General features: G+C 44.1%; 2 protein-coding genes across 14 annotated transcripts in view; one reads left to right on the top strand and one right to left on the bottom strand.

The window, feature by feature from the left end:
• Nucleotides 1-6525, bottom strand: part of GIT2 (GIT ArfGAP 2) — a 41250-nt gene extending 34725 nt beyond the window's left edge. For all 11 annotated transcript variants that reach the window (XR_002316471.2, XR_011490719.1, XM_020906989.2 and 8 more), the window contains exons 1-3: nucleotides 6350-6525; nucleotides 1729-1862; nucleotides 31-143 (exon numbers count right to left, since the gene is read on the bottom strand). Coding sequence is in view for 9 of the 11 variants with exons in the window: in XM_020906989.2 (XP_020762648.2) it covers nucleotides 31-143; nucleotides 1729-1862; nucleotides 6350-6401 (299 nt within the window). In the remaining 2 variants the exon portion in view is untranslated. The remainder of the gene's footprint in view (nucleotides 1-30; nucleotides 144-1728; nucleotides 1863-6349) is intronic.
• A 3676-nt stretch (nucleotides 6526-10201) lies between these two features.
• Nucleotides 10202-24851, top strand: part of ANKRD13A (ankyrin repeat domain 13A) — a 35059-nt gene continuing 20409 nt past the window's right edge. The window contains exons 1-2 of one of the 3 annotated variants that reach the window (XM_020906967.2): nucleotides 10202-10569; nucleotides 22874-23006. In XM_020906967.2, coding sequence (XP_020762626.1) covers nucleotides 10474-10569; nucleotides 22874-23006 — 229 coding nt within the window. In that variant the 5' untranslated portion in view covers nucleotides 10202-10473. Of the gene's footprint in view, nucleotides 10570-22873; nucleotides 23007-23603; nucleotides 23693-24851 lie in introns of those variants that run through there. The other 2 variants (XM_020906964.2, XM_020906975.2) reach the window with 2 other exon arrangements.

Genomic DNA, 24851 nt, shown 5'->3' with positions numbered 1-24851 from the left:
AATAAGAGTATTTATAAACATTCCACTCACTGTACTTTATCCTGTGGATTAGCTTTGCGTCTTCCACTCATAATAGAGGTGGGGTCCAGTAACGAATGCTCCCATATAGAATTAGCACCATTATTATACAAGGTTTCAACCATCTAAAACCAAGCAGTATAAAATCACATTTTAATTTCTTTCTACAAACATCCCGTGGAAATCAGTGACTGAACTGATTCCACTACAAACACTAACATGACTAGGAGATCACACACTTCATTATTTTCTGTTTTAGAATGAGAAAGAAGAACCTACATGCAGGATTCAGGTTTGACCAGGAGGACAGCTAAATACTTCAATGGGTTTGATTACATTTTCTAATACATGATGAAGAAAGAGCACTTTGAAACTTTAGGACAGCACTGCCCAAGCCTTAACATCCAAATACTATTTTTCAAGATTCTTAATCTTTTTCTTTAAATCCACTTACTTTCTAAACTTTCACTAGCAATTATAATTTGATGCGCTAGTTATAGTTTTAATGCAACCATTGAAATAAATACTTGAGTATTACCTACATCTATCTTTAATCAGTGGTAAAGAATCTACCTGCCAACACAGGAGATGCGGGTTCAGGAAAATTCCCTGAAAAAGGAAATGGCAACCTACTCCAGTACTCTTGCTGGGAAAAAAGCCCAAGAACAGAGGAGCCTGGCAGGTCTGCAGAGAGTTAGACCCGACTGAACAACTGAACATGCACATCTACCTCGAGTACCACCAGTGGTCCACGTGTCACACTCTGGGAACTGCTGTTCTAGGGTCAAGTCTGGCATTTTAAACCACTCATCTCTGGACTTTATTCATATCCTATAATATAATATAGGACAGGACATAATATCTGTACTCTGTATAATCTGACAGCAGTAAACACCCATTTTCACATGGGAACGAGCTGCTAGAAACTTCTGAGCAGAAGTTATTACTAATAATAAACCATATCTCCCAATTTCATTTCAGAGCATACCTCCTGACAAAGCCTCATCTGATTTTTACAACAGTGCAGATACTGTCATATCAGACACCTAAACTCACTCTTTCGGGACAGGCTGTGCAGCTGCCACAGATTTAGTAAAATATGTACTCAAGACAAATGAAGGCGAAACACATGCCTAAGTCTGAGTTCCAACAGAACTCAAAGAATGTGTACCCCAAAATAGAAGTACCCAGTGACATGACAATGGACCCCCAAATAAAACAAAGAGCCCACTGAATACTTGGCAGGGTGTTAGGCATTCAATCAAAACAGAACTTGATTGTCTCTAACAGGTTACAAGAACTTTAAAAGAACTTAAACCAGATGTATCAGAAACTTCAGAGGACTCCTATCAAAGCAGGAAACTTCATGAAAAATTTCTAAGGCAGTTGCTTTCAGAAACATTCATCGTGGTACGTGGAAAGACAGACTGTTTAAAAACGATTTCTGGCGATATTCTAGAAAGTCGGCAGTAAAACATTAGGAAGAAATTTTAATGACTATCTGTCTACCTATAGTCAAGCTGTTCCAGATTTTCACTAGCAGGAAAATAATCTTAAATAATGAATTCAATACTTATAGCACTGATAAGCATGGCACCTCTACTCAATTAGGAGTCAAACATTTCTGTAAGGTTTAAGAAGTGTAATTTCAGTTGCTAAAACAGTAATTCCTAATAACTTAAATTCTTGAGGAGAATTCTTATTCTTTACCTGAAGCAATGTTGGAGGCCATGGTGTGTGTTTAAGATGCCTCACTTGAGAGATATGGCGCCCCAGACTCCGATGGACACTGCAACACTCGTCGCATATAAAAGTTCCCCTATTTACGGATGCCCAGGAAGGATCTGGAAAGAAGAGTGGGATCAGTGGCAAGGATACGAGGTGGTAGCTATTCTGCTAGGTGGCAAATGACGACCAAGGTTTGGTGTTTCAGAAAAACAAGACAATTCTGTTGGGTTGGTATGCTAGTCAACATGTTAAGCTGGAGAGCTTGTCTGATGATACTACCTATCTTGGCTGGGGGTACAATGTTAATAGGTATGGAAAACATGAACTGAAGCCCTGAGTGAGTACTTATCTGCTTCCTGGTCCAGGGCCACAATCTGTAGCCCTAATAAGATCTACTATCTCAGATGTGTGCTCTTTCATTAAATGTTAAGAGAAGCAAATTGAGAGGGTTCACCTGAATCATTCTGATTCCATCTCCACAAATGGCAGGACAACAAAACTGTCCGTGAACAATCCACATGGAATTATGTGAAGTGAATGGTGAAAAGACAGCTACCCTAATAGCACTGCATGTCGACATGCCTCTGGGCTTAGCAGAAAGCTGCAAGAGACACAACTATAAAACAGCTCAGCCGCGGTGGCTCTAAAAACAGACTGGGAAACCTGGCCTCCTCCACTAGGAAATGTGCTAGGATATCCATCAGCTGTCTTAAATAAACAGTTGAGTCTGATCTCACCATGGACCTGAAAGAACAGAAGCTGTAAAAACACTGGCCTCACAGAAAAAAAGACGCAAAATACAAATGAGCAATGTTTTTGATGTGTGCATGATGCTTTTTTTCCTGTGAAGTCCAACAAAGCCTCATTAGACATCCTCAGAAACAAGGAAAAACACACACTTGGTAAGCAGTAGGAATAACTCATGCTGGGAAAGTAAACTAAATATTTAGAAACTCAAAACACAGACAGATCTTCTACATTTCATCAGACTCACACAAGGAGTGACAATAGGTGCCGCTCAAGTTGCTTGGCTTGAGGGTTATATTTAAAAATTCTTCAATGTCCACAAAAATCTCTAAAATGCATGTACACCATCTTTACCATTTCTAACAGTTTATTCAAACTCCTTCCAACCATATAATGAAAAGTTATGGGATTTCAATCAAAGACAAACAGGGAGTCAAGAGTGTGTGGTGGTTAAGAGTGCTGGCTCTGGAGACAAGCAGGCCAGGGTTTGAACCCCAACTCTGCCACTTCTTGCGCAAGGATCTTAGGCAAGTTATTTCTTTGAGGGTGCTCATCATGGATCAAATAGAACAACAACACATCTCAGGGAGGTGAGGATATAAAGAGTAAGTGAAGCTCTTTGCATATAGTAAGTACTCAGTAATGTGAGCTGTTATAACTTTTCCCAATTATTTTGTAAGTACCATTCAAGTATTTTCAAGAGCCCACTGCAATTCATGGCCACTAGAGAAAGTGTTTGATTGCTAATACTCGAAACATTGAATGTTCCACATGAACACTATCTTACTACACTGAAAAACCTCATGGAGTTTTCAGGTAGTTGAATTCAGAATAGGATATGAACTAGATTCATTAAAAAAAAAAAAAGGGTAAACCAGGATTTCCCTGGCGATCCAGTGGTTAAGACTCTGCACTTCCACTGCAGGGTGCACGTGTTCAATGCTTGGTCAGGAAACTAAGATCCTGCACGCCATGCAGCACGACGAAAAAAAAATAGGTAAACTATTTACTATGATTTGATCATAGTTAATCAAATGTTTTGGAGCTTTAGCTTTAGTACCAGTCCTCCCAATGAATATTCAGGGTTGATTACCTTTAGGATTGACTGGTTAGGGAAATCAATCCTTGAATATTCACTGCGAGGAGCAAGGATCAATGCTGAAGCTCCAAAACATTTGATTAACTATCATCAAATCTTAGTAATTAGTTTACCTATCTTTAAAAAAAATTTTTTTTTGCCATGTTGCAAAGCATTGAAATTCCAACTCATTGGAAAAGACCCTGATGCTGGGAAAGATTGAGGGCAAGAGGAGAAGAGGGCGACAAAAGACAGAGGACAAGATGTTAGATGGCATCACCAACTCAATGGACATGCATTTGAGCAAACTTTGGGAGACAGTGAAGGACAGGGAAGCCTGGCATGCTGCAGTCAATGGGATTGCAAAGATTTGGACACGATTTAGGGACTGAACAGGAACAATCAAAAGTCTGCCATGAAACAAAAACTCAAACAAAATTCTTCAGTGAAGTACAACTATGTCAGTACTACTAAAGCATGCTAAAGAACAGACTGGAGACATCAAGATGAAAGATACATAACAACTTTGCTTTTTGCAGTAGGGTACTACTACGAATGACACACATACAAAAAGACTTTATTTTGAAGATCAGCCTTGGTTTTCACCTATTATTCAGAGAATTCACAATCCTCTTGGAAGAAATTAAATGGGGACAAGACAGCAAGGATTTAGCACACACTAAGCACTACAAGGCTCTCTACTAGTCATTTTAACATCATCAATCAGAATCACATGAAGAGAATATCAGAATGTTAACGACAGTAAAATCCAGTGAACCCCTTCCAATTTATGTGAACGTTTTATGCTAGGGTTTCTTAACATGGGTTCAAGGAACACAACCAATGGGCTTCAGAAGCGTCTATTATCCCACTGAGAAATCTTAACCAATTCTGTGTGAAAGGCAAGTGCCTGTGCATTTTGGAGGGAGAAGGTCTTAGCATTCTTTAGAATCTCAAAGGGATACTGAACCGTAAAGGTAACTCTCTCACTAGGGCTTTGCAGAAAAGGCAGCACAAATTCCTAGCTGCTCAAGTTCTGAACATTTCAAGGTAGCCTAATTATATTCAAAACAGGAAGGAAGTGACTCAAGTCTCTGTAGATTAGGCATATGAGACAACAACTAAAAAAGATACAATGGAAGAGAAAAATGTTCTCAAATGCACAAAACGCCACAGAAGTGCAAGACAGTATTAAGTACAGAATTCAGCGTGACAACAGAGACGCAATTTTCCTGTGCCCCATATACCATCCACTGAGAAGCAAAGAACATGCACTTCAAGAGGAAGTTTGAATCTAGATTCATGTGAATCAAACATCACAGAAAGTTCAACCGAAAACAGGCAAGAAAATAAGGAAGTGGAGCAAATAACATTTTTAGAGAATACGATGGAGTTCGTATGACAAGCTAACTTAGTTTCTAAAACACCTCTTTTTAAACTCCTCCACCCATTCTCCCTATCTTCAAAGGAAACTGGTAACCCCATTTACATTATACAGGCCGTGAAATAACCACATAAGGTTTGAGTTATCGTAGTACTTTTAAAGTTGCTCTCCACCTCCATATGACAAGATGAAGTTTAAATCAGTGGTGCTCAGTGACTTCATTAAGATTGTTTATTGGACACTATTGTGCCAAAGAAGCCATCTTACTTTTTGAATTACTTCAAATTCAAAGCAGATAAATCCAAGCACTGAAAACAGCACAGAGGCCTATCAACCCGGCTCCAACCTCTAAGATAGATCTGAACTCTAAATCTGAATACTAAACATGGGAGGGATGGTTTCCACCCTTCAGTGTTCCCATATGCCTAAACTGCCTGAATATCCAAATGGTTATAGTTGTCAATGATTTGGTGTGTTTGTTTTGTAAGCAGTAATTAATGTATAATTTAGAAATTCAACTATAGTTTTAAGAGGCTGTAAAGGTTCTGTACACAATACAAAAAAACAGGAAAAATAAAAACAACAACCCCCAAAACCACCTTGGATGAGATGATCCTAAAGCATATTCATTCAAACTGCTCTACCCCTGAGCACCGTACTCTCAATCATCCTCACTCGAAAAATGAGGAAATCAAGAGTCGGCCAAATGAAGTCACCAGCCCAAGGTCACCCAGAGGCAAAATCTAGTTTGAACTCGGCCGGTTCAGATCTCAAAACTTGAGACAAGCATTGCTTCCTCAAGTGACGGTCGGCGTTTGCAAGACCCCGTCATCCGGGAGGCTGTCCGTGGCGGAGTGGGAGTCGGGATGTCAGAGAAGCGGGGGAAAACACATCCCTGGGGTTCCTCTGGTGAGTCTCGGTGCAAGGAAGCGGCGAGCGTCGGCCCACTCCGGACAGGGCCTCCCCCAACCCCGGGGCGGGGGTCTGGGGGGCTGTGGGGAGAGGGGGGGTGACACCTGCAGCCTCTGGGGGCCGCAGCTGGGAGGACGCTCGCAGTTGGTTTCTCTAATTGGCCTCCTCGTGGATTGCCCAAGCCCCTTCCTGTTGGGAAAGCAGCCCCGACCCCGCCGCCTCCCCGCCCGGCCTGGGACAGAAGGGACGAGAAAGAAGAGAGGGACGGGAGTGACGGGAGGGCGGCGGCCCCCTGCCCGCCCGGCTCTGACAGGACCGGGACGGGTCCCGCCCCACGGCCGCCCAGGCTCCTCCTCGTCGCGACCCGGGGCACCGGGTGCAGAGCTCCACCGCCCGGACCCGCCCGGCCCGAGGGGGCGGCCCCGGGGCAGGGGTCCTGGCCAGGAGAGCTGAGGGGAGCGGGCCCGGCCGGTGCGACTCACCCGGCCCGCTGCAGTCGGCGCACACCTCGCTGCTCCGGACCCGCTTCGACATGGCTACCGTCTCCCACCTGCCGGGAACCTAGGGCCCCGGGACAGTGAAGGCGGCGGCTGCGCTTCCGCTCTAACGGGTCCCCACAGCGGCGCTGGCGGCGGCCGCCTCTCCCCTCAGCGCCTCACAGCCGCGGCGCAGCACGCACGCGCGGGGAGGTGCCCTTCTGCAACGGGCAGGTCATGTGACCGGAAAGGGCACGCTTCCTTGTCGCCATTTTGAGTGAGGGCAGGTGTGTCCTCTCCTGTTTCTAAACCTTCTTGATTTGGGGGTCTCCCTCTCTGGAAGAGATTCACTTCCTCCCAGTGCTGATTAATACCAGGGGAAGCAGCAAAATGTAGTGACCAGAGGTATGCAGCCACAGCCTTCCTGAGGCAATCATTCAAGTCTTTTAGCATAACTTTGGCCAAGTCCACTTATTTATTCATTCCTTTATTCAACAAATATTTATTGACCAGGGCTTTCTTGGTAGCTCAGCTGATAAAGAATTCGCCTGCAATGCAGGAGACCCCGTTTCAATTCCTAGGTCAGGAAGATCCCCTGGAGAAGGGATAGGCTACCCACTCCAATATTCCTAGGCTTTCTTGGTGGCTCGGACGGTGAAGAATTCGCCAGCAATGCTGAAGACCTGGATTTGATCCCTGAGGTTGGGAAGATCCCCTAGAAGAGGGCATGGCAACCCGCTCCAGTATTGTTGCCGGGAGAATCCCCATGGACAGAGGAGGCTGGCGGGTCCATGGAGTCGCAGAGTCAGATAGGACTGAGCAGCACGCATTTATTGAACATGCACTATGTTCCACACACTGTTCTGGGCACTGGAGAAGGAGCAGTGAGCCAAGAAGACGAAATTTTCTATATTTATGGAGTTACGTTCAACTGTGCTAGATCTACAATAAAATAAGTAGGAATATATTAGATGTTTCCCTATGCTGCAGTTTTAATCTTATCTGGAAAATGGAGATAGTCTGTCTACCTCAAGCCAATGATTCACGTTTGTATAGCTTGTTACCTGAAAATGATTTTTACATTTTTAAAGGGGTGTAAAGAGGAAAAAAAGAGGAGGGAGAGAACGAAGAACATTCAGCAAAACTCTTACATGACATGCAAAAGCTAAATATTTACTAAGCACAAACGGAATAACTTACAGAAGCATATAGTGTGCCTGCCCCATAGTAAGCCCTCAATAAAAGTTGCTCCTGTTATTGAATTAGATACTGCTATTATTTCCTAATCACAACTTTTTGTTTTTGTTTTTGTTCTTTGAGGGTGAGAATAGATAACCTAATTTACAGGACTACATAAACACAATGAGATGAGTTTAATCAGTCTGAAAGCGAGCAGAGATGTGGTCCTAATGCTAATGAACATTGTATGTATTACATATGTGTAAGCACAACTATGATTGCCATTCGGCAAATATTCCATGGCTATTGTGGGCCAGAAACTGTCTTGACTTCCAGGTACTCTGGTGAGCAGCCATTGTGGAGTTTTTTCACTAATAAATTAAGAGAAATGTTCAATAAATACAGAAAGATGACGAGGCAGAGAAGTAAATTGCCCGAGACTTCTGAATGGATAAGAAGTCCTGGAAGGGGTCTCAGGAGCACTGGTCTTTGGTTCATCTCTCCATTTTTATAAATGTGTGGTGTGGGCATAACCACATAAATCCCACACATTCCACAATTAGAGCCTCTGGGTTCCATCCTGATGCTCCTGCATCCTGTTTTGGTTCACAGACTCACAAATCTTCTGGCCTCAACATGTGTGGAGAAAGGATTAGGCCAGGATTCTTGAACAGCTGTTGTTGCAGGCGTCTGAAAAGCTGATGTCCACAAGCAGAGAAGGCAGAGGGTATGCTTTCAGGATGCATCAAATAACTTTGCCTGGTTATGCGGTCTAGTTGTGGACAGCTGTGCAGAAAGCTCAGGCTGGCGAGCAGCCATGAGTTGTATTGGTTCTTCATTGAATCAAGGAGCTATAGTGTCTCAGGTTGAAACCCAAAGGATGAACTTAAGTTTGGCTGACTGTGATCAAGTGTATTATCTATTAGTCCTTTCGGCCATAACCCCAAATTCAAAAATAAAGGACACTCGTATGTGGAATAAACCAGCAACTTAGGTAACTTTGAATCATAACCCAGTTTTGAGTTGTGGCGGAACAGTGTTTCTCAAAGTGGGTGGGGGTGTGTGTATGAATTTTTCTCCTCCAGGGGACATTTGGAGACATTTTGGCGGGAGTGTTACTGATATCTAGTGGGTAGAAATGGCGGGGATTCTGCCCAACTGCTACTGCTGCTGCTAAGTCGCGTCAGTCGGGTCCGACTCTGTGTGACCCCATAGATGGCAACCCAGCAGGTTCTGCCACCCCTGGGATTCTCCAGGCAAGAACACTGGAGTGGGTTGCCATTTCCTTCTCCAATGCATGAAAGTGGAAAAGCGAAAGTGAAGTCACTCAGTTGTGTCCAACTCTTCGAGACCCCATGGACTGCAGCCTACCAGGCTCCTCTGTCCATGGGATTTTCCAGGCAAGAGTACTGGAGTGGGGTGCCATTGCCTTCTCCCTTCTGCCCAACATCCCCACATAAAGTATTATGTGGGTCCTATCTTCCTTTCCAATTCGGATTCCTTTTATTTCTCTTTCTTCTGATTGTTGTGCCTAGGACCTCCAAAACTATGTTGAATAAAAGTGATGTGAGTGGGCATCCTTGCTCCTGATCTTAAGAGGAAATGCTTTCAGCTTTTCACCCTTCAGTATGATGTTAGCTGTGGGTCAGGCAGCTAACCACATATACGGTCTTTTTTATGTTGCAGTACGTTCCCTCAGTATGTAGCATTCTACAATGGTACTCAACTCAGTCATTAAAAAAAGAATGAAAGTGCCATTTGCAGCAACAAGGATTGAATTTGAGGGCATTATACTAAATGAAATAAGACAGAGGAAGACAAATACAGTATGATATCACTTACACGTGGAATCTAAAAATTACAATAAAGTTTAAACATAACAAAAACGAAGCAGTTTCACAGATACAGAGAACAAACTAGTCCTTACCAGTGGAGAGAGGGGTAATATAAGTGTGGGGGAATGGTAGGCACAAACTACTGGGTGTAACATAGACTCAAGGATGTATTGTACAATACCAGGAATATAACCAATATTTGGTAAAAACTGTAAATGGAAAGCAACTTTTTAAAACTGTATAAAAAATAAAAATAAATCCAAAGTAAAAAATAAAAGAGTTGCCAGAACAGCAAAGACAAATAAATCAAATTTATGTGGTTCAAATGTGCTGAAGTTGAGAAACTCAGAACTAGAACCACCCTCTCATCAGGCAAGTACTTAACGCCACTTCTCCAAGAGTTTATCATGCCTACTTGAAAATTGATTGGTGTTGCCCACTTCCAAAATGGCTCCTGACCAATCGTGGCAGCATCTGCTCAGGTCCAAAAAGGCTGCAAGAGAGTCAGGAACTAGAATGGTTTGGTCCAGGAGCCTGTTGTCACCCCCCCACCCCCGACCGCAGAGCCGATGGAAGAGGCCCAGTTGTGGACCGAACCATATGAGGGACCTGGGGCAGGGGTAAAAAGGATGATAAAGGCTAGATCGAGTTTTTCAGGCCGAGATCCTAGGCTAAGCAAGAGAGTTTTATTTCTGTTTTAGGTATGATGCTGTGATTCCCGGTGTGGGGTCGGAGGTGGGTGGGGTCGGGCAGACCCCGGGCCGGTGGCTAGCCTCGCCTCCCCCCACGCCGCGGCGCGCGGTGGTCCGCTCTCCGCACTTCCCTGTTTGGGGCAGTTCGGCCCGCAGAAGTCGGTTTGCGAGCTGTCAGCGCGGGCGGGAGCGCCGCGGGGCGCAGGGTGGGCGCGGCCGACCCCCGTCCCCGACCCGGGGCGCGACCCCCGACCTCCCGCGCGTGCCCTGCACCCGGCCGCTAGGCCGGCCTGCCGCATACCGCGCCCTCTCGCTCGCTCGCTCGCCTGGTTCTCTTCGCCCGGCGGGCGGGCGCCGGAGACCCCCACCGGGGGCTGAGGCTTGTCAGGTGGGCGCTGAGGGCCGGGCTGCGGCCTCCCTCGCCATGTCCTCGCCCCACGACGCTAGCGGAGACTTCCCCTTGCACCTCCTGGTCTGGAACAACGACTACCGGCAGCTGGAGAAGGAGCTGCGGGACCAGGTGAGGGGGTGAGGCGGGGGTCTTCCCCCGGCGAGAGGAGCCGGGGAGTCGGGGATCGTATCGCCTCCCTGAGCCCATCTCCAGCCCTCTACCCTCGGGGCACCGCCGTCCCCTTCCACTCAGCAATCGAGGGACAATAATAATAACAGCAGGATGTGTACTGAGTATTTAATGTGTGCCAGGCCGTGTGTCGAAGGTGTTACATACATCCTCCCTCTTCACCTTTCCAGCAGCCCTAGGAGGTAGGTACTATCCTTTCATTTTACAGAGAAGGAAACTGAGGCGCTCAGAGATTATGTCCCTTATGCAAGGTCGCTTACCTAATAAACACCAAATCGAGATTGTAACTCTGGCCAACTGGCTCCAGCGTGCTCCGTCTTAACCAGTTACGCCTGCCTCTCTCCAAAATGTGTGAACAACACACACCTCTCACCCCACCCATTCTTTTTGTCAGGAAGGGCTTGGTTGGGTTTGGAGTCCAGGTTCTAACTCGCCCTGTGACCTTGGGCAAGGCATTTTTCCCTCTCTGACCCACGTCCTCTTTGTGGAATGAGGGTGTTGATACCCATGTGGGCAAATTCTGTACTTGACTGTTACCAATAGGTCTGGGGTGATGCCCAAGAAAAGCTCCCCAGGGAGGCTGATATATATCAAAGTTTGAGAATCACTGGTGCACAGCATCCTTAAAATCACTTCCTGTTCTAAAGTGCTTTGATTCCTTTTTTATTTATTCCCAGCTTTATAAGCAGTGGTTCTCAGTTGGAAGTGATTTCCTCCATCCCACACATCTGGTAATTAATAGAGACATTTTTGTTTGTTACACGCGCCGGGAGTGGGTGTTACTGGAATCTAATGGGTAGAGGCCACAGAGGCTGCTCAGGATCCTATAAGACACATGTGTAAGACATCCCCCTCCCCAGTTAAGATTTGTTTTTCGAAAAATGTCAGTAACATCTTGTTTGAGAAACCCTGTCTTCAAAGCTCACAGTGATTCTGGGAGGTATTGGTACCCTCAAGTTACAAACCAACAAACTTAGCAGTTAGGATGTGTGTGTGTGTGTTTTAGTCGCTCAGTTGTGTCCAGTTCTTTGCTACCTCTTGGACTGTAGCCCACCAGACTCCTCTGTCCTTGGAATTCTCCAGGCAAGAACACTGGAGCGGGTGGCCATTCCTTTCTCCAGGGGATCTTCCCGACCCAGGGATCGAACCTAGATCTCCTGCACTGTAAGCAGATTCTTTAAGTCTGAACCACCAGGGAAGCACCAAGCAGTTAGGATAGAGACTTGTAATTACCTCATGTAATTGTTCTGGTTGATTTCATTTTATCTAGTGTGTTAAAGTTCTGGTTTTTGAATAGCTCAAATTTGATGCTCTAATTGTCAAGAAATTCTAGACGAATGAGGGCATTGGTTTTCTTCTGATTTGCAAAAATTGAGCAAGGTCCGCATTCCCCCCCACACCCCCCATACTTGATGAACAGTTACTGCTAAGTGTGTTCTTTCTTTTTGGCTGTGTTGGATCTTCACTGCTGCCTGGGCTTTTTTCTAGTTGTGGTGAGCCGGGCCTACTCATTGCGGTGGCTTCTCTTGTTGCAGAGCACTGGCTCTAGGCGAGTGGGCTTCAGCAGTTGCGGCTCAGAGGGGCTGAGTGTTTGCAGCTCCTGGGCTGTCGAGCAAGGCTAAGTTGTTGTGCATCCTAGGCTTAGTGCTTCGCGGCATGTGGGATATTCCCTGATCAGGGATCTAATACATGTCTCCTGCGCTGGCAAGCGGATCCTTTACCACTGAGCCACCAGGGAAGCCCTAAGTGTGTTCTTGTACTCTGCCATCTTTCTTTTAAGTCTGCTGAGCTCCCACTGGAAGTCAAAAGTTGTCCTTTTTTCTTTTAAAATCCCTGTCCACGCAGAATAAACTTTTGTCGTAAGAGTCCTTGTGCCTAATTAGATCATGCCCCCAGAGTAAGTGATTCAACAGTTAGGCATCACAGTATACCTGATGATTCAGTTCCCTTTCTCTTAGTAGACATAGCTCAGAGGGAATCCGCCATCGTTTTGTTCTCTGCGTTAAGTCTCACCTTAGACACTTTAAAAATGACCAGACAATCTTTGTTTTTAGGCCTGCTGTGTTTTGCCTCTGTACTTCCTCAGTATCGGAGCCTCACAGCTTCTTGTGAAATATTGAGATAAAGTACAAGGAAAGTCACAAAACTAAAATCCTCTCTGATAGAGTGGTTCAACATCGTCATTGAACCACACACACGTTCAGTACCAGCTTCAGAAAACATCAGGCTTTCTGTTCATGGGAGGTGAGGAAGAGAGTTAAAATGAAGCATCATCTTTCTTTATAGAAAAACTCAGTCGATAAGAACAAAGTCTTGGTTTGTAATCTAAAATGTGGCATGGTTGAATTATTTCTTTTTCCTGCAACTTGTGATAGAAATGTTCATTGAAAGTTCTCTGTGCTGCTTACCTTGAAAAACATTAATGACACTGGTGATTAGCACGTTCTAATTTTGCAGCAAAATAGTCCTGGGATACATTGATCCTTAGTGCCTTTGAGTGTCGAGGTCAAGAAAGAATACGCATCATTGTTAATTATTTGATTTTGACTTTGTTATCTGTTATCACTGTAGATCATGCCACAAGATTCTGTTTTCTCTAGGGGAGAGATAGTTGAAGTGTATTCAGAAAAAACATCTTGATTGTGGAAGTTGAACTGTCATGACCATGCAATCCAGTTGCAATCCTGAAACTCTGGCCTTTGAAGGGGTGGAGATGGGGCCGGCTTCACGGCGTGCAGGCTCCACAGTTGCACAGGGCCCTGTCCTCAGAAGTGGCTCATGCTGGTTCAGTGCTCCGTTATCATCCGGAAGGTCTTACTATTTTCTTTTGAAGAAGGGGCCTTGCATGTTGATTTTTATGTGGGTCCTGTGAATTACGCAGCTGCTTCAGGATCAAAAAGTTGATCATTGATACCATTAAAACACAAGGCAGGGAATATTTTGTTGCTTTCATATTTATTGAGATCCTCTGTTAATTATGAAATAGCTATCTACTCCTCTGCCTTGGAGGCAGTTAGGTTAATGGCCAGTACTAATGCTGGTTAAGTTGTGAGCTTGGGTGCTTAATTTACCCTTACCAAATCAGTTCATGAGCTGTCAAAATGCGGAGCGTTAACACTATTTTGCCAGGCACTGTGCTGAAATGATTTTGTTGTTTTTGGTTTGTTTTAACTTTTTCTTTTATATTGGAGTATAGCTGACTAACAATGTTGTGATAGTTTCAGGTGGACAGTAAAGGGACTCAGTTATACATATACATGCATCCATTCTGCCCCAAACTCGTCTCCCATCCCAGCTGCCACTTAACATTGAGCAGAGTTCCCTGTGTTATACTGTAGGTAAAAAATGCATAAATATACATACATACATACATACATATATATATATATATTTTTTTTTTTTTTTTGGCCACACTGCACTGCATGTGGAATCTTAGTTTCCCTACCAGGGATCAAACCTCCCCAGACACCCTGCATTGGAAGCATAGAGTCTTAACCACTGGGATTCCAGGGAAGTCCCTTAAAATGTTTTATGTGCAGTTTTAGATTTCTCACTTCAGTCCCCCGGGGATGCTTGTGTGATTCCCAGTTTACAGAGGAGGAAACAGAGGTGGAGAGGTTCAGTCACCTGCTTACCAAGTCCTCAAACCAAGATGTCAACCCTGAGGAAGTCACTGTCACAGAATAAGAATCCTGTATTCTTAATCCTCCCGCTTTCCTTCTTTTGGTAAAAGTGCCTCCATTTCATGATTCTGGAGAAAGAGGAAGGGAACAGATCAGAAGGTGCGGGCCCAGGGTACCTGGAAGCAGTACATTTACTATAGCTGCTGCTGTTAATATCATCATCATCCTGGGAATGTTGCTCCTTCTATGTATGTTCCAGTTTTTCTACAAGGAACCCGAATTGGCTACATAATTAAAAACAAAAAATTCCCATCACCCCAGCAATAAAGCCGGCTGTTTCACTTAAGCCTTTGTTTGCCAGTACTTTTCTGCAGTCCGTTCTTCATTCTTTCCATCCCACGAGTGAGACATGAAACGGGCACACTGGTAGCTGTAAGAATTTTTATTTTGTTCCAGGAACAGCAGCACAGAAAGAATCAAGTTTATCCAGATGAAGAAGAATAAGCACATGTTTCTGAATGTGTGTGAGTCAGCCCCAGTCCCACCGTGTCTTGCTCACTTAGCTGAAGTTCACCGCTTGTGTAACTTTGCCAGAGATGAGATTGTTTCAAGCTTTCAACGTTTATTCAGCCAAGACACTTAAATATTAAGTGCCTCTTAACCCATCAGCTCTATTGTCTTTAATATTCAGTGGGGCCTTGAAGTTGGTCGGTGCAGTTGAAATGATTTGTGTTCTGGTTGTCATTTGCCACTTAGCCTGAAAGGTCTGTTAAACATCTTTCAGCCTTCCTGCCGATGCTGGGAGAATGAATGAAAATTTAAGGGGGCAGATGCAAAGGACAGTCTGTGCACCTTAGCAGGGGAGGGAAAGCCCTGTGGGGTCAAATGGGGTAGAGGGTGGCAGATGAGGCCTGACTCCAGGGCCAGCCCTCGGTTAGGGAACCAGCAGTGAAAGCACAAAATCTGGGCAAAAGAGAGGGGATGTTGCAGCGGCAGTGCTGAGAGCCTGACCGGGAACCACCCTGGGGTTCTCATCGCAGCCTGGGGCAAGGCTGGGTGAGGCCACTGGGCACTCATTCAAGCCAGGGCCGGTTGGCTGGGGGCCCACCCTGAGCCAGAGCCTTGGAGCCTGCTCTCGGGTGCTCCTCCTCAGCCCACGGGCTCAGTCGCATCTTTGAAACCAGGCAGGTATCTATACCTCTCCCTCCCCCGGACTTAGCGTGGGAGAACCAGTTTAGGCCCCGGCTGGCCACGGAGGACCAGGGCCATCTGAGAGCGCACAGGAATGAGGGTGCTTGACTCTCTCAAGCCAAGGGGGGGCCAGTTAGCAGCCTCTTGCCCGAGGCCTTCCCCCCAGGAGGTACCTGTGATAGTTTGTGAAGTTCTGACTATGCGCCACTCAGAGTGGGTCCCCCAAGGCTAGTGAGGGACCTGGAAGTGGATCCTGCCATCTGACCCTGCAGCCCGCACTCAGCTTGAGAACAGCAGGCTACCAAAGAGGACTTGGATGAGAAAAATTGGTGGGCTTAAAAATTAGCACATAAGGAGACATGGAGAAATCTCATGCCTTTTCTTCTTTGGGGGGCACTATGATCGTTAAGAGGGTGGGCAGTTTTAATTTGGTGCAGCTCATCATTGGAGAAACTTAAAGGAAAAACTTAAATGGTCAGCTGTGACAGTGAATTCCAGTGAAATTCTGAGCTCTTGCTAACTCAACTCATGTCATTAGTTTAGGACCCTCAGCTCCCCTATTAGCTGTAAGGAAATTTGAACAAATCCCTTTTAGGGAGAAAGTGACAGCTTATGTGAAGCAATGTAGTGTAGGTGTATAATCATAAGAGCTGACTCTTCTAAGAGCTTGCTATGATGTTTACCCTTGTGAGACTTTTGTAAGATAGGTGGCTTTTGTTTTTTGTTTGTTCTTATTGTTCCCATTTTACAAGCGAGTGTATTGAAGCTCAAGAGGAGTTAAGCAACTCATCAAAGAGCATATAGATCGTAGATTAGGTTTATGTGTTACATAAAACACATACTAGGTTGATTTTTAAACATCTTTATTGAGATTCAGTTCCCTTATGCAATTCACCCATTAACATATATCATTCACTGTTTTTAGTGTATTCCCTGAGTTGTCCAGCTGTCACCACAGTCACATTCCAGAACATTTTCATCACCCCCAAAAGAAACCCCACACCCATTACTGTCATTCCCTATTTCCCCCTAACCCTTCGGCCCCAGGCAACATTAAGCAGCTTGATACATCTATAGATTTGCTTCTTCTGGACATTTCTTATAAATGGAATCATACAATACATGGCCTTTTGTGTGTGGCTTCTTTAACCTAACATGATGTTTTCAGTGTTCATCCATGTCGTGGGAGATGTTAATACTTCATTCCTTTTAATGGCTGAATAGTATTCTCGTGTGTGTGTGTGTGTGTGTGTGTGTGTGTGTATACGCTGTATTTTGTTTATTCCTTTGCCAGTTGATGGACATTTGGGCTATTATGAATAATGCTACTCTGCTTATCTGTATGCAGGTTTTTGTGTGACTGTATGTTTTTATTTTTCTTGGGTAAACACCTACAAGAGGACTTGCTGGGTCTTATATTAATAATAATTCTGTGTTTAACTTTTTGAGGAACTGCCAAATGTTTTTTCAGTTTGACTGCACCATTTTACATTCCCATCAACAATGTTTAATGGTTCTAGTTTTTCTGCATCCTTGTCAACACTTGTTATTGTCCTTTTCATTGTAGCCATCCTAATGGATGTGAAGTATTATCTCATTGTGGTTTTGATTTGCATTTCCCTAAGCTTCCCTGGTAGCTCAGCTGGTAAAGAATCTGCCTACAATGCAGGAGACCCCAGTTCCATTCCTGGGTCACGAGAACCCCCTAGAGGAGGGATAGGTTCCCCACTCCAGTGTTCCTGGACTTCCCTGGTGGCTCAAATGGCAAAGAATCGCCTGCAGTGCGGAAGGCCTGGGTTTGATTTCTGGGTCGGGAAGATCCCTTGTTGGAGGGCATGGCAACCTACTCCAGTATTCTTACCTGGAGAATCCCCATGGACAGAGCGGCTTACAGATCATGGGGTCGCAAAGAGTCTGACATGACTGAGCAAGTAAGGGCAGCACAGCACAGTGATTAGTTATTTGAGCGTCTTCCCTGTGCTGTTGGGTAGTTAGGGTTCTTCATATATTCTACATGTGCACATGTTAGTTGCCTCAGTCGTGTCCGACTCTTTGTGACCCCATGGACTGTAGCCCGCCAGGCTCCTCTGTCCATGGGATTCTCCAGGCAAGAATTCTGGAGTAGGTTGCCATGCCCTTCTTCAGGGGATCTTCCCGACCCAGGGATCAAACCCGTGTCTCTTCTGTCTCCTGCACTGGCAGACGAGTTCTTTACCACTAGGGCCACCTGGGAAGCTCCCATATTCTAAATACTAGCCCCTTAATAAGTATAGGACTTACAAATATTTTCTCCCTGTCTTTGGGTTGTCTTTTTACTTTCTTTATACCATTTGAAGTACAACAGTTTTCAGTTTAGTTGGAGTGTAATTTACCTATATTTTCTTTTGTCTTTTATGCTTTTGATGTTGTATCTGGGAAAATTTTGCTTAATACAAGGTCACACAAATATAATTGTATGTTTTCCTCTAAGAGTTTTGTTGTTTTATTTCTTACATTCAGGTTTATGATCAACTTTGAGCTCATTTTTGAATTTAGTATATACTTCATTCTTTTTTTTGCATGTTGATATCTAGTTGTTCAAGCCCCATTTGTGGAAAAGATTATTCTTTCCTCATTGAATTATTTTGGCATCCTTGTTGAAAATCAATTGGCCATAAATGTATAAGTTTATTTCTGGACTCTGAATTGTATTCCACTGATTTATTTATTTATTTATTTTTTGAAAAGCTTAAAGGTTTATTTTATTTATTTATTTTTTGCTTCAAATGTACTTTTATTATTTTTTTTCCATTTATTTTTATTAGTTGGAGGCTAATTACTTTACACCATTGCAGTGGTTTTTGTCATACATTGAAATGAATTAGCCATGGATTTACATGTATTCCCCATCCCAGTCCCCCCTCCCACCTCCCTCTCCACCCGATCCCTCTGGGTCTTCCCAGTGCACCAGGCCCGAGCACTTGCCTCATGCATCCAACCTGGGCTGGTGATCTGTTTCACCCTAGATAATATACATGTTTCGATGCTGTTCTCTTGGAACATCCCACCCTCGCCTTGTATTCCACTGATGTATATGTCTACCCTTTTGCCAGTATCACAGTCTTGATTGCTGTAGCTTTGTGTAGTAAGTTTTGAAATTGGGAAGTGTGATTTCTCAAATTTTACTCTTCTTTGCAAGATGATTTTGGCTATTCTGGGTCCCTTGAATTTCCTTAAGAATTTTAGTATCACCTGGTTCATTTCTGTAAGAAATAAGCTGGAATTTTTATGGAGAGTGCATTGACTCTGTAGCTCAGTTTAGGGAGTTTTGATATGTTAAAATATTAAGTCTTATGAACCATGAACACAGGATGTTTTTCCATTTATTTAGATCTTTATTTCTTTCAACAATGCTTTAAAGTTTTCAGAGTATAAGGTTTATACTTCTTTTGTTATTTATTTATAAATGTTTTATTCTTTCCAATGTCACTGTAAATGGAGTTTTTTATTTCATTTTTTAGTTGTTACAAGTGTATAAATATACAATTGATTTTTCTACATTGCTGTTGTAGCCTACAACTTGCTGAACTCATTAGTTCTAATATTTTTTAAGTAGATTTCCTAGGATTTTCTATATGTGAGATCATGTTGCCTATGAGTAGAAATAGTTTTACATTTTGCTTTTCAGTCCAGATGCCTTTTATTTCTTTTTCTTGCCTTATAGCCTTGGTTAGAACCTCTAGTACAGTGTTTAATAGATATGATGAAGAGAACATTCCTGTCTTATTTCTTATCTTGGGGGAAAGCATCCATTCTTTCACCGTTAAGTATGATGTTAGCTGTGGGTTTTTCATAGATGGATGATGTTTGAGAAAGTTCCCTTCATTCCTAGTTTGTTAAATGTTTTGTTTTGTTTTTAATCATGAGGCAGTGTAGGATTTTGTGAAATGCTTTTTCTGCCTCATCTTAGTCCATTTGGGCTGCAGTAACAAAATATCATAAACTGGACAGTTTATGAACAATGGAAATTTACATAGTTTTGGCACCTGAAAGTCCAAGATCATGGTGCCAGTGGGTCTGTGTGGTGTCTGGTGAGGGCTTTCCTCCTGCTTCATAGCAAGTGTCTTCTCACAGTGTCCTGACTTGGTGGCAGAGGATTCACAAGCTCTCTGGAGCCTGTTTTCTAAAGACACTCATTCCATTCATGAGGGCTCCACTCTCATGATCTAAGTACTTCCCAAAGGCCCCACTTCCTAATACCATCATCTTTGGAGGTTAGGATGTCAACATATGAATTTTGGGTGGACACTTCACATTCAGACCACAGCATGAATTTATTGAGATGGTTATGTTTTTTATTTTTTTCTATCAATATGATGTGTTGGAGTAATTGATTATTGGATGTTAAGCCACCCTTGCATTGGTGGAATAAACTCACTTGGTCATGGTGTACAATAACCCTTTTCATATGTTATTGAATTTATTTTGCTAAAATATTGTTGAGGATTTTTGTATCTATATTCATAAGAGATCGGAGAAGGCCATGGCACCCCACTCCAGTTCTCTTGCCTAGAAAATCCCGTGGACGGAGGAGCCTGGTGGGCTGCAGTCCGTGGGGTCGCGAAGAGTCGGACATGACTGAGCGACTTCACTTTCGCTTTTCACTTTCATGCGCTGGAGAAGGAAATGGCAACCCACTCCAGTGTTCTTGCCTGAAGAATCCCAGGGACGGGGGAGCCTGGTAGGCTGCTGTCTATGGGGTCACACAGAGTCGGACACGACTGACGCGACTTAGCAGCAGCAGCAGTCATAAGAGATATTGGTCTGTGGTTGTCTTTCTTGTGCGATTTGTTTGTCATCAGCATAATACTGGGCTTATAAAATGAGTTGGGAGGCTTTCTTCCTTCTTCTGTTTTTGGGTTTGTGAAGAATTGGAATTAATTTGTTGAACGTTTGGTAGAATTCACCAGGGAAGCCATTCTGGGCCTGAGGTTTTTTCCCCTGGGAAACTTAAATTACTGAGTCAATCTTTTTACTTGTTATAAATTTTTTCACATTTTCTGTTTTTTTCCTAAATGAGTTTTTCTAGTTTGTGGCTGCCTAGGAATATGTGCCTTTCATCTAAGTTCTCGTTTGTTGGAATACAGTTGTTCATAGTATTCATTTAGAATACTTCTTATTTCTGTAGAGTTGATAGTAATATCCTCTTTATCATTCCTGATTTTGGTAACTTGAATCTTCTCTCTTTTTTTTCTTTTGGTCCATCTAGCCGAAAGTTTGTCAATTTTGTTGGTATTTTCCAAGAGCCAACTTTTGTTTTTGTTGCTATTTCTCTGTTGATTTTCTATCCTTTTCTCCCCCCACCAGTTTCTACTGGTGAATAACAATTATTCACCCATTGTTTTAAATCACACTGTCATTATATCATTCTTCCTCCTTTCTCTCCTTTCAGATGAAAAGGAGGGGCATAGGAGGCCCTGCACAGTTATAATTATCTATGCAAAGTGTGCAGTTATGGGACTCAGACATACAGTTCCCCCCCACCCCCACCCCATGGTCAAAAATAGAAAAAAGTTAACAACTTAATATATTTGACTTTGAGTGTATACATCATATCTAGTGCCCAGAAATTTGAGTGTTACTCCTTAGTCCCAGGTGTTGGCTTTGTTCTAGGGTGTGAATTAAAGTAAGTAGTTTCCCCTTTTGCCTGGTAAATATTGTTAAGCATCTCCTGTGTCCAGCAGCATGCTAACCCTAGTACCTTTCCTGTAGTACATAAAACTTGTTGAGTAAGAAAGCATCATCTATAACAGGCATGAAAGATAAGAATGAATTTGCTAAGTCTTTCTTTCTTGCTAAACTTCAGCTGTTTTAAGCCACATTACTTTACCAAAGAAAAGAACAATAATTTAATACAAATTAGAGACTAGGGCGGCAGAAGCGAAGAAGTATAAGATCCTTCAGATTCAGATTCAGATCAGAAGATTCAGATCCTGCCCTTTGGAATTCTCTAGTGAGATAAACAGGCCATCCTGTTGGAACAGTCAGGGAACCCCAGGAGGTGGTGTGGGCCCCGTTCTAGAAGACGTGATGGCATTTCAGCACCTGAGAGAACCCTGAGGCCTGGAGTTGGTCCAGGAGGACACATGTTCACTTAGCGGAATGTCTGCAGCCACTTCTGTTTTTCCTCAATACCAGTCTGTCTTCACTTCACAGTGGCCGTGATACAATTAGCAAAACAGGGAGGTCAGGTAGCTGTTGGATAGTGACTGTTTGCCCACAGTCCTGCTTACCTTCCTCTCCTGTGGCCGAAAGTGGCTCGTTCTGGATCTCTCTGGAGGCTGCGCCATGACTAGCATCGCACATCAACATAAAGCACATTTTCTAAGCAAGCAGTCTCATGATTTGGGGCTGTGGGGGGTCTTCATTGCTGCACAGAGGCTCTTTTTTCTAGTAGTAGGGGCTACTCTTCATTGAAATGCGCAGGCTTCTTATTTCTGTGACTTCTCTTGTTGAGGAGCAAGGGCTCAGAGTCTTGGTCCATGGGTTCAGTAGTTGTGGCTCACAGGCTTAGTTGCTCCACAGCACGTGGGATCTTCTGGAGTAGGGATTGAACCCATGTCCCGTGCATTGGCAAGCAGATTCCCAACCACTGGACCACTGGGGGAGTCCCCTTAAAGGATTTTATTTTCCAAAAGCCCCACGGAAGTTTCTTGTATCCTTGGAAGAATGTTCAGAGCTGTCTCTGGGAAGCAGCACTGACCCGTTCAGACTGAGCCCTGGACCCCAGTGCCGGTGCCGGAGGGAGGACCAGAATAGGAATGAAGAGTAGAAGCCACATGGATGTTTATCTGTGTCCACACCCGTGCCTGGCGGGTCACGCTCATTGTATGTAGGACCCACGGATGCTGCCATTTCGGGGCACTTGGAGCTCAACACACAATAACGAGAGTGGTGTTTTGGTGGGAATCCAGCTAGAGAACGTACTTTTAGTCTGACCCAAATTATCTTCTGTACTTTCAGTTTTGATTAAAGTCCTTGCACTTCCTGTTCTGGACTTGAGTGCTGAGATGTGCTGGAGAAATCCCCCACGTTCCACACCACGGGGTGGCTGTGTTTCCATGCAAGCCCTTAGCCTTATTTAGACTTAATTTGAGTGCTGTTGTGCTTCAGGTTGTGTTTGATGATCAGAGGCCTGTAGCCAGTGTTTATTTATGAGGCTCTTAACTTTATAGCAAAAGGAACTCAGTAACTGTCACCTTTATTTATAGCCCCCAGAGTCACATTTCAGTTTGTGCCCATGTGTAAGCATTTGTTTTTCCCATGTACTGCTGTCTTGAGTGTGCAAATACTATTTTTAATTTCTATACTTAACTATTAAGCTCTGAAACTCCTTTCCACGTTTTTGTGTAATATATCCAGTTATATAAATGCCAGTGTTTACTTTACAGAACGTGGAGGCCCTGGATCCTCGAGGTCGTACCTTGTTGCATCTTGCTGTTTCTTTGGGACATTTGGAATCTGCCAGAGTCCTGCTCCGACATAAAGCAGATGTGACAAAGGAAAATCGCGAGGGTTGGACAGGCAAGTGTACTAGTGAAATAGCGTAAAGCCTTCCATTTTGTTTTCTCTCTCTGAATAAAGGATAGCCTCAGTCCTTATTGTCCTCAGAGTCATCTTTCTCTTGAGCTCTGTCTCTCTGGGGACTCAGGGAGGGGAAGGAGCTGAGAGCCTCCGAGGCCACTGGCTTGTCTGCAGCACAATGGTCCCGGTTGTGTCCTGGGCCAAGCGCCCAGGGTGGAGGGTGACTCCTCATCCAGAAAGCAGCTCTCAGGGCACCAGACACGAGTGCGAACACCCGGTTTCCCCTGAGGAACGTGGCCATAACTCCAGCAAATCCATCATGATGGACAATCAGAAGGAAACGATAGGCAGTTTGAATCACCACGTGATGAAGGAGTAGGCGGCGGACTCTCGCTGAGTGCCTGACTAGTCCTTTCTCTGCCTTACTTGTTTGAGCCTCAGCACAATTCGGAATGGCTGACGGTAAGGCTGGGAAGGACTCTGGAGAGGCCAACACAAAGGTGCTTTCTCATTCGCAGAGAGTCAGTTTGCAGTTCCTGGGGGCCCATATTCATCCATGCCTGAAATCTAGGACCATCGGCCATGGACGTGTGGACGTGACTGCCACTGTGTGTAGCACAGCCATCCTGGAGTGCCTCACCGCAGAGGTGCTTGAATTGGCAGGACATGTGTCAAAAGACTTGAAGGTAAGGTGTATTACGTCTCGTCACTTGCAACTTGCTATTCGTGGAGATGAAGAATTGGACTCTCTCATCAAGGCTGCAGTTACTGGTGGTGATGTCAGTCCACACATCCACAAGTCTCTGGGAAGAGAGGACAACAGAAGCCTGGATTCCTCATTATCTCAGGACTCTGAATACCCCTACAGCTATCCAGTGTTGGTGATTCCAGTGGACTGTATCTCTGGGAATAACACAATTTTGCCTTTTTTGTAATTCTGTTTGAGCAAGTTGGAAGCTTAATTAGCTTTCCAACAAGCCAAATTTCTGCATTCGAGTCTTAACTATGTTTTAGTGTTATAGAAACTATTGATTCTGAAGTAGTGAGTTTTGATTGAGATGACTGTTTTTGAAAAACTGTTTGGGTTTTAATTGTGATGTAGAAATTATAGTAACAAACATTTGGTTTGGTACAGACATTTTTTCTGTACCAAAAAAAAAAATGTGGTGGATAAGCTAAATAAAGGTCATATCTCACCCCACCCCCTGGCCAAAAAAATTTATAGCTGAAAGTAGTATCTTTCTCCAGTGAAATCCTGGGACTTCACTTGTTTTGAGACTGGAGACTCCTTTGAACTTTGAGGAGATCAAACCAGTCAATCCTAAAGGAAATCAACCCTGAATATTCATTGGAAGGACTGATGCCGAAGCTCCAATACTTTGGCCACCTGATCGAAAACCCAACTCATTTGGGAAAAACTCTGATGCTGGGAAAGATTGAGGGCAGAAGGAGAAGAGGGTGGCAGAAGATGAGATAGTTGATAGCATCACCGACTCAATGGACATGAATTTAGGCAAACTCCCAGAGACACTGAAGGACAGAGGAACCTGGAGTGCTGCAGTCCATGGGATTGTGAAGAGTCAGTTAGAACGTAGCAACAAAACAATAACAACACTTATTCTGCAAGCCCTCCTGCTGGTCCCAGTAATGTGGGGTTGACCGAGCAAGAATGCACACAACCTGCCTGCCCCTCTCCGCAGCTGCGTGTGACACAGTGAAAGCCAGCTCTGAAGACACCATCAGGATTTCAGAGTCAGTAGTAAGAAATGGGGGAAAGAGAATAATGGCAGGTTTGCTCAAGAGGCTGAGAGTACTCTGTTCTCTTCTCAGTCAGGTAGGGGTTAA

The sequence above is a fragment of the Odocoileus virginianus genome, chromosome 12 (assembly GCF_023699985.2).
Source record: "Odocoileus virginianus isolate 20LAN1187 ecotype Illinois chromosome 12, Ovbor_1.2, whole genome shotgun sequence".
Lineage (NCBI taxonomy): Eukaryota > Metazoa > Chordata > Mammalia > Artiodactyla > Cervidae > Odocoileus > Odocoileus virginianus.
This window is presented reverse-complemented; position numbering and strand designations above follow the sequence as displayed.